Source organism: Phaenicophaeus curvirostris, unplaced genomic scaffold (assembly GCF_032191515.1).
Source record: "Phaenicophaeus curvirostris isolate KB17595 unplaced genomic scaffold, BPBGC_Pcur_1.0 scaffold_48, whole genome shotgun sequence".
Classification (NCBI taxonomy): domain Eukaryota; kingdom Metazoa; phylum Chordata; class Aves; order Cuculiformes; family Cuculidae; genus Phaenicophaeus; species Phaenicophaeus curvirostris.
The window spans coordinates 1,601,816-1,611,010 of NW_027206671.1; the positions used below are offsets into that span (position 1 = coordinate 1,601,816).

General features: G+C 56.5%; 1 protein-coding gene across 1 annotated transcript; it reads right to left on the reverse strand.

The window, feature by feature from the left end:
* Window positions 1-699: 699 nt before the first annotated feature.
* LOC138733938 (transcription factor HES-7-like) lies at window positions 700-7,119 on the reverse strand. Its single transcript, XM_069881458.1, has 5 exons — window positions 7,084-7,119; window positions 4,584-4,679; window positions 1,929-2,007; window positions 1,641-1,815; window positions 700-706 (listed from the first exon to the last, which is right to left on the reverse strand). The coding sequence occupies exons 1-5, from the start codon at window positions 7,117-7,119 to the stop codon at window positions 700-702; spliced, it is 393 nt and encodes a 130-aa protein (XP_069737559.1).
* Between the last annotated feature and the right edge of the window lie 2,076 nt (window positions 7,120-9,195).

The following is a 9,195-nucleotide window of genomic DNA, read 5'->3' on the forward strand; positions in this document are numbered from 1 at the left end:
GGCTAAACTGGGGCAAACTGGGTTGAACTGGGTAAATATGAGCTGAACGCCACCCTGGGGCTGTGTCTTCCCCTTTGTAGCCCTTGTGTTCCTGGCAATGATGGAAGGAGCTGGACCAGATCAGGATTCAACACATTCTGTATTTGAATTATCAGGGGTTTTCCCCCTCAGAAATACAGGGAAAAAAAGGGGGAATGGGACATGAATTGGGTGCAGTAATAGGGGAAAAAGAGTTTAAAACGAAAAAACCCTGAACACTTCCCTCCCGTATCCCTTTTCCTACTCTCTTTTTAACTGCCTCCCCCATTTTGGGATCTGGGATGCCAAAGCTCCACCCGTACCAGGAACAAAGCATTAACGGAGCCCAAGCCCCAACCCCTTCACCCCAAAACCAGGAGCTGCAGCCCCTCCATCCGATCCCACTTAGAGCTATTCCTGCTTCTCCCAGGCCAGGAATTTATTCCCTCCCCCTAGGGAGGATGGAGGAGGGTCCCCAAGGACCTGGGTTTGGGGCAGAAACCAGTTAAAATCACCAGTCTTCCCAGTATCCCCATTACAAAAGATGTTTCTGGGGTGCCAGTGAAACAGAAAGCCCTGTCCTCCCAGCGTTCCCAGGAAAGACTCCCATCCTAAACCAGTAAGAGAGCCTTGTCCTCTCCATACAGCAGTGCCTCCCTCCCAGTATACCAGTTAAAACTCTCACAGCCTGCAAGTATGCCAGTAACAAAGCTCAGTCCTCCCAGCACACCAGTTGAAAAAGCTCTTCTCCCAGTACACTGGTGAAAAAGTGATCTTCCTCCCAGTATACTAGTTTAAAAAAAAACATTGTCCCACTAAACCAGGGAAAATATCAGTCTTCCTCCCAATATACCAGTTAAGAATCACTGTCTTCCCAGTATACCAGTTAAAAAAACCCAAACCATCTTCCCAGTATACAAGCAAATAACCACCTTTCTCCCAGTATACTAGTTAAAACCCCACCTTCCTCCCAGCTTACCAGTTTACTCCAGGCCTCCCAGTACATCAAAGGGACCTTCCTCCCAGTATAGCAGCTAAAACCCCCGCCTTTCTCCCAGCGTATCCTACCCCCTGCATCCTCCCAGTGACCAACTGGGAGAGGCACCCTACCACCCTCGCCCCTGGGTGCCCTCGAGTCTGCTCCTCAGGGCCAGGGTCTCCAGATACGGCAAGGTGGCCCCGGTAGCCCCTCAGCCTCCTCCTTGGCCCAGAGCCGCTGTGAGTCCTCATGGCCACTGGGGCCACCAACAGGGCCACCATGGTGGCCATGCCAGGGCACAAGGCTGGGTCCCCAGCTGGGTCTGAGGCCAGGTCTGTTGTAACTGGGGCAACTGGTATCATCACAGGGGCAACCAGGGCCGTCACGGGGACAACTGGGGCCATCAGTGGGACAACTGGGGTGGTCATGGGGGCGACTGGGGCCATCACAGAGGAAATAAGGGTGGTCACGGGGGCAACTGGGGCTGTCAGTGGGGCAACTGGGGCGGTCATGGGGGCAACTGGGGCTATCACAGAGGAAACCAGAGCTGTCATGGGAGCAACTGGGGCCATCACAGGGGCAACTGGGGACATCACGGGGGCAACTGGGGCCTGTGGGGAGTCCATGGTGACAGCCGGGGCACCCGGAGGTGTTGGTGGGGTTGACAGCGAGTGGTGGGGGGCATCTGGCCGTGGGCCCTGGAGCAGGAGAGGGGGGCTCTGCTGGGATGGCCTGCAGGAAGCGGGCGGCACGGGCCAGGCACTCGCGGTAGCCGCTCCAGTAGCGCCGCAGGAGCAGCTCCTCCGTCGCCGCAGGGTCTGTGCCAAAGAGAAATGGGGTGACCACCTCCACCACCCCCTGCCCCACACCCCACAGCCTGGGGGTGCCATGGGGCGGGGGTCCTGGGGGTTGGGGGCAGCTGAGGGCAGACCTGAGAGGGGCTGCATCCGCAGGAACTGCACCGCTTTCCGCAGGATTTCGGCTTTCTCCACCTTGGGGCTCCGCAGGCGCTGGGGGAGCCGGAGAGAGGGTGGGGGAGAGAGGGGACACACACATGTCACACAGATCACGACAAGGAGTGGGGCAGGGAGGGGGGCAGCTGCAGCTTCACAATAGAACCATCATTAGGCTCTGACAGTGCCCCTAGAGAGATGGGAGCAGGCTTGGGGGGGGAACATAGTGTCATGACAGAGCCACCTGGAATCCCAGGTGGGTCTCAATCGTGTCCCAACAACACCCCCAGAGTGTCCCAAGAGTGAATCAAGAGCATCATGATAGTGTCCAAACAGAGCCCCGAGTGTCCTGACAGTGGCCCCCCAGGACCCCAAGAAGGTCCCAGCAATGTCCCAAGAGCACCCTGATGGTGTCCCAAGAGTGACCCAATTGTATCATGATAGCATCCCCTGACAGAGCCCCGAGAACGTCCCCAACAGTGTCCCAGCATCATCGTGATAGTGTCACGGTGGATTCACCCCCCAGCAGCGCCCTCAGTGGCAGGAGGCACCAGGACAAAGCTGCTGCAGCTGTGGTGCCAGGCGATAGTAGGGAGGAATGAAGTGACAATCGTGACAGAACCCTGAGAGAACCCCAAGCATCATGACAGAGTCACGATCACAGAATCACAGAATAACCAGGTTGGAAGAGACCCACCGGATCACCGAGTCCAACCGTTCCTACCAAACACTAAACCATATCCCTCAGCACCTCGTCCACCCGTGCCTTAAACACCTCCAGGGAAGGTGACTCAACCACCTCCCTGGGCAGCCTGTTCCAGTGCCCAATGACCCTTTCTGTAAAGAATTTTTTCCTAACGTCTAGCCTAAACCTCCCCTGGCGGAGCTTGAAGCCATTCCCTCTTGTCCTGTCCCCTGTCACTTGGAAGAAGAGGCCAGCACCCTCCTCTCTACAACGTCCTTTCAAGTAGTTGTAGAGAGCAATGAGGTCACCCCTCAGCCTCCTCTTCTCCAGGCTAAACAACCCCAGCTCTCTCAGCCGCTCCTCATAAGGCCTGTTCTCCAGCCCTTTCACCAGCTTTGTTGCTCAATCATAGAATCACCAGGTTGGAAAAGACCCACTGGATCACCAAATCTGACCATTTCCATCAATCACTAACCTATGTCCCTCAGCACCTCCTTTACCTGTCCCTTAAACCCCTACAGGGAAGGTGAACCAACCACCTCCCTGGGCAGCCTCGGACAGGGACCAATCACCCTTTCCATGAAAATTTTTTTCCTAATGCCCAGCCTGAACCTCCCCTGGTGGAGCTTGAGGCCATTCCCTCTTGTCCTGTCCCCTGTCACTTAGGAGAAGAGGCCAGCTCCCTCCCCTCCACAACCTCCTCTCACATAGTTGTAGAGAGCAATGAGGTCTCCCCTCAGCCTCCTCTTCTCCAGGCTAAATACCCCCAGCTCTCTCAGCCGCTCCTCTTGTTCTCCAGCCCCCTCACCAGCTTCGTTGCTCTTCTCTGGACTCACTCCAGAGCCTCAACATCCTTCTTGTGGTGAGGGGCCCAGAACTGAACACAGGATTCAAGATGCAGTCTCACCAGTGCCGAGTACAGAGGGAGAAGAACCTCCCTGGACCTGCTGGTCACGCCATTTCTGATCCAAGCCAAGATGCCATTGGCCTTCTTGGCCACCTGGGCCACTGCTGGCTTATGTTCAGTCGCTGTCAACCAACACCCCCAGGTCCCTCTCCTCCAGGCAGCTTTCTAGACAGACTTCTCCTAGTCTGTAGCTGCACAGGGTTGTTGTGCCCCAAGTGCAGGACCTGGCATTTGGCCTTGTTAAACCTTATGCTATTGGTCTCAGCCCATGGATCCAGCCTGTTCAGATCTCTTTGGAGCCTCCCGACCCTCTAGCAGATCCACGCTTCCACCCAGAACTGTCACAATAGTTGAAATAATAATGATAGTGCAACAACAGAGCCTTGATAGAGCCTCACAGAGCCCTGAAGGTCACCAGAGTGGCTGTGACAGAGCTGCAATAGTCAAGATAGAGCCCCGACTGTGACAGTTGTGATGGTATCACAACAGAGCCACATGCTGGGACACAGCAGAGCCCTCAGAGAGCCCAAATAGTTGAGAGTAGAATCGTGAGAGTCACAGGAGAGCTATGAGGAGATGCCATCAAACTCAGAGCTGGGACAGATCTGGGGTTGTTTAGCCTGAAGAAGAGGAGGCTGAGGGGAGATCTCATTGCTCTCTCCAACTCCCTGAGAGGAGGTTGTGGAGAGGAGGGAGCTGGCCTCTTCTCCCAGGGGACAGGACGAGAGGGAATGGCCTCAAGCTCCACCAGGGGATGTTTAGGCTGGACATTAGGAAAAAATATTTCACGGAAAGGGTCATTGGGCACTGGCAGAGGCTGCCCAGGGAGGGGGTTGAGTCACCTTCCCTGGAGGTGTTTAAGGCACGGGTGGACGAGGTGCTGAGGGACATGGTTTAGTGTTTGATGGGAATGGTTGGACTCGATGATCCGGTGGGTCTTTTCCAACCTGGTGATTCTATGATTCTATGATAGAGCCGCGATAGGCATGATAAAGCCACGCTAGGCACGATAGAGCCGTGAGAGGCACAACAGAGCCTCACCTCATCGCAAGTGGCCGCCAGCAGCAGCAGCCGGAGCCGGTCAAGGCTCCGGTTCATCCGGTCGCGACGTCGCTTCTCCAGGAGCGGCTTCAGGAGCTGCCAGGATGGGGAGGGAAGGGCAGAGGGAAAGTGAGGTCCAACCTGGGACCAAACCCGGCCAGGCCACCAAGGGCCAAACTGGGGCCAAAAAGGGGATTGGATGGGTTCAGTGAGGACTAAAGTGGGACTGGTTGGGTTCAAACTGGGATGAATTGGGTTGAGCTGGGGTCAAACTGGGATTGGCCGGGTGGAGCTGAGATCTGACTGAGACTTGGGTGGATGGAGTTGGGGCCAAACTAGACCAAACTGGCCTGGGGTTGACTGGATTGGGAGCAAACTCAGGTGGGATATGGCTCAACTGGCCTGATCCAGGTCAATATGAGCCAAACTGGGTGAAACTGGGACAAGGTGACCCTAACTGGGCTGAACTGGGTCAACCTGGGTGATACTGTGTCAAATTGAGTGAAACTGGTTCAAACTGGGTAATACTTGGTCAAATCAGGCCAATCTGAGCTGAACTGGGTCAACCTGGGTGATACTGGGTCAAATCAGGCCAATCTGAGCTGAACTGGGTCAAACTGAGCCAACAGGGCCAATTTGAGCTGAACTGGGACAAACTGGGTGATACTGGGTCAAATCAGGCCAACCTGAGCTGAAGTGGGTCAGCCTGGGTGATACTGGGACAAACTGGGTGATACTGGGTCAAATCAGGCCAACCTGAGCTGAACTGAGTCAGCCTGGGTGATACTGGGTCAAATTGGGTGAAACTGGTTCAAACTGGGTCAAACTGGGTCAAATCAGGCCAACCTGAGCCAACAGGGCTGATTTGAGCTGAACTGGGACAAACTGGGTGATACTGGGTCAAATCAGGCCAATCTGAGCCAACAGGGCCAATTTGAGCTGAACTGGGTCAGCCTGGGTGATACTGGGACAAACTGGGTGATACTGGGTCAAATCAGGCCAACCTGAGCTGAACTGAGTCAGCCTGGGTGATACTGGGTCAAATTGGGTGAAACTGGTTCAAACTGGGTCAAACTGGGTCAAATCAGGCCAACCTGAGCCAACAGGGCTGATTTGAGCTGAACTGGGACAAACTGGGTGATACTGGGTCAAATCAGGCCAATCTGAGCCAACAGGGCCAATTTGAGCTGAACTGGGACAAACTGGGTGAAACTGGGTCAGACTTGGTGATATGGGGTCAAACTGGGTGATACTGGGTCAAATCAGGCCAGTCTGAGCCATCAGAGCCAATTTGAGCTGAACTGGGACAAAACTACATTGGATGGAGCCAGGGCAAAAGAGGCCAAATCAGTCAAAGTCCAAACTGGGCTGAACTGGGACAAACATAAAGATGCTGAATTGAGTCAAAAGGGGCCAAACCAGTTAAATTCACAAAACAGGATGAACGGGGCCAAATACTAACTGGTCTGAACTGGGACAAACATAAAGATGCTGAATTAGGTCAAAAGGGGCCAGACCAGTTACATTCACAAAACAGGATGAATGGGGCCAAATAATAATTGGGCTGAACTGGGACAAACTGGGATGAATTGGAGCAATAAGGTCCAAACCAGGCCAATATCAAACCAGATCAAACTGGGATTGGGGGAGGAGGAGCTGAACTTGGGGGGCGGAAATGAAGTGGGCAGTGGGGGGGAACTGAACTGGGTTGGGAGGGGAACTGAACTGGGTTGAGGGGGGAATTGAACTGGGCTGGGAGGGGAAACTGAACTGGACTGCAGAGGGGGAACTGAACTGGTCTAGGGTGGGGACTGAACTGGGCTCGGGGGGGAACTGAACTAGGAAGTGGGGGGGGACTGAACTGGGCAGATGATGGGGGCTGAACTGGGATGGGAGGGGAAATGAACTGGGATCGGGGGGGGGGGCGGAACCGAACTGGGATCGGGGAAAACTGAACTGGGATTGAGGGACACTGAACTGAGATCGGGGAAAGCTGAACTGGGATTGAGGGACACTGAACTGGGATCAGGGGAAACTGAATTGAGCTGAGGGGGGAACTGAACTGGGAAGGGGGGGAACTGAGCTGGGATGAGGAGAAGAACTGAACTGGGCAGTGGAGGAATTGAACTGGGATGGTGGGGAACAGAACTGGGAAGTGGGGTGGGGGGGAATGAACAGGGATTAGGGGTACTGAACTGGACTGGGGGGGAACTTAAGTGGGCAAATGGGGGGCTGAACTGGGCAAATGGGGGGGGCTGAACTGGGATGGAGGGCAACTGACCCGGGCTGGGTGGGCAATGGAACTGGGCTGGGGGGGAAAATGAACTGGGATGAAGGGGAACTGAACTGGGCAGTGGGGGGGGACAGAACTGGGAAGTGGGGGGGAAACAGAACTGGGATGGGGAACTGAACTGGAAAAATGGGGGGGGACTGAACTAGGCAAATGGGGGGGTGAACTGGGAAGGGGGGCTGAACTGGGATGGGGGGGGCACCCCATTACCTTCCTGTCGCCGTGGGGTTCCGTCGCGCTGCTCATGGTTCGGGGCTGGGTCTGGGGTCCCAGCGGGGCCTTTTTATGGGATGGGGGGTCCCGCCCCGGGTGAGGGGAAGGGGGAGGGACTGGGGAGGTGTGAGAGCGGGGAGGGGGCCTAGAGGGGGGTTACAAGGGGGATACTGGGAGTAGTGGTAGCACTGGAAGGCAGTGTGAGCCCTGGGGGTACTGGGGGCTCAGGAAGGGGGGGATCTCTGGGGACCCTGAGGGGCAGTGGAAGCACTGGGGGTACTGGGGGCTCGGGGGGGTCTCTGGGGACCCTGAGGGGTAGTGGGAGTACTGGGGGAACTGGGGGCTCTGGGACGTCTCTGGGGACCCTGAGGGGCAGTGGGAGCACTGGGGGTACTGGGGGCTCTGGGGACCCTGAGGAGCAGTGGGGGTACCGGGGGCTCTGGGGGGGGTCTCTGAGGACCCTGGGAGGCAGTGGGAACACTGGGGGTACTGGGGATCTCTGGGGAACCTGAGGAGCAGTGGGAGCACTGGGGGTACTGGGAGCTTGGGGGTGGCGGGGTCTCTGAGGACCCTGCGGGGTAGTGGGAGCACTGGGGATACTGGGGAGCTCTGGAGACCCTGAGGGGCAGTGGGAGCACTGGGGGTACTGGGGGGTCTCTAGGGACCCTGAGAGTCACTGAGGGGGCTCAGCAGGGGCTGAGGGAATAGCGGGGTGTACTGGGGAAAGACAGGGGTCTGGGAGTGCTGGTAGCACTGGGGGGAGACTGAGTGCACTGAGGGGGAATGGGAACACTGGGGTTACTGGGAGAACTGGTGGGGAGTGGGAGCAGTCGGGGGTCTGAGGGTACTGGGAGGGACTGGGAGCACTAGGGGAATCAAAGGGAGTTTTGGGGGGACACAGGGGGCACTGATGGAGTCAAAGGGAGTTTTGGGGGGACACTGGGAGCACTGAAGGCACCGGGAGAGCTCCTGAGAGCACTGGGAGAATTGTGGGGAGAACTTGGGGGGGGGTCCGGCTCCGATGCCTGGGTCCCCCCTTAAAACCCTGAGACCCCTTGAGTTCCCCGCCACGTGTCCAGCACTGGGAAGGGGGAAGGGGCCACCTGGATTCCCTGTGGGAATGGGGACAGTGGGGGGAGGGGGCGACCCTGGGAATCCGGTCACCTGGATTCTCCCAGGGCTGTTGTCACCTCCCTCCCCCTCCCCGGATCCTGGAGGTGCCAAAAAGGCCGGAGATGGGGGATGGGGGGGTCCTCGTGCCCGCACGTGCCAAATTCCCCCCCCTCCTCCATCCCCTCTTGGGTAGGGGGAGGGGACCCGCATCCCAAATGTCCCCAGGGGTCCTCCCTAAGAGACCCAGGGTCCAGGTGTCCTCCCAAGGAACCCAGAGAGCCCCCAGCCCTTCAGGGGGACCCAGATCTCCAGGTGCCCCCAAACCATCAGAAGGACCCAGATTTCCAAGTGCCCCCTCCAAGGCACCCAGGGTGCCCTCACCCCTTCAGGGGGCCCAGATCTCCAGGTGTCCCCTCCAAGGAACCCAGGGTGCTCCCACCTCTTCAGGGGGACCCAGATCTCCAGGTGCCCCCACCCCTTCAGGTAGACCTAGATCTCCAGGTGCCCCCTCCGAGGAACCCAGGGTGCCCCCACCCCTTCAGGGTGACCCAGACCTCCAGGTGCCTCCTCCAATTCATAACAATATTCAAATTTGTCCTTGGAAAGAGCTGGAGCCAAAGCTTCAAATGAGCAAGTGTTTTGACTGTTGTCAAATTTCATAACAATATTCAAATTTGTCCTTGAAAATAATAGAATATGCATAAGATTTCTGGGAAAATTGATATATATACGTGTAAGTTGGAAATCTATTCTGTCACTAGTTATTGTCTCACTGCACGTGATTGATGGAGATCACTGCCTCATGTTTCCCAGGCCTGATAAATGGTGCTTGATTTCTGAACCCCCAAACCGAGTCTTACAGAAGTTGATTTGCCAGGATTTTCAGCATCATTTTGGCAACCCACATGGGACTTGCTTTCAGGATTTCAGATCTGTGGGGGTCGAGGATGTTCCAGCTGGCAGCTGGGAGCTTCTTGAACCTCCACCCCCTCAGAT

Excerpts from the sequence above, each read along its gene's own strand:
- LOC138733938 (XM_069881458.1), bottom strand. The coding sequence starts at position 7,119 with ATGAGCAGCGCGACGGAACCCCACGGCGACAGGAAG. Across the intron at positions 4,680-7,083 it reads AACCCCACGGCGACAGGAAG|CTCCTGAAGCCGCTCCTGGA; the intron begins GTAATGGGGTGC and ends CCATCCTGGCAG. Across the intron at positions 1,816-1,928 it reads GCGGATGCAGCCCCTCTCAG|ACCCTGCGGCGACGGAGGAG; the intron begins GTCTGCCCTCAG and ends TCTTTGGCACAG.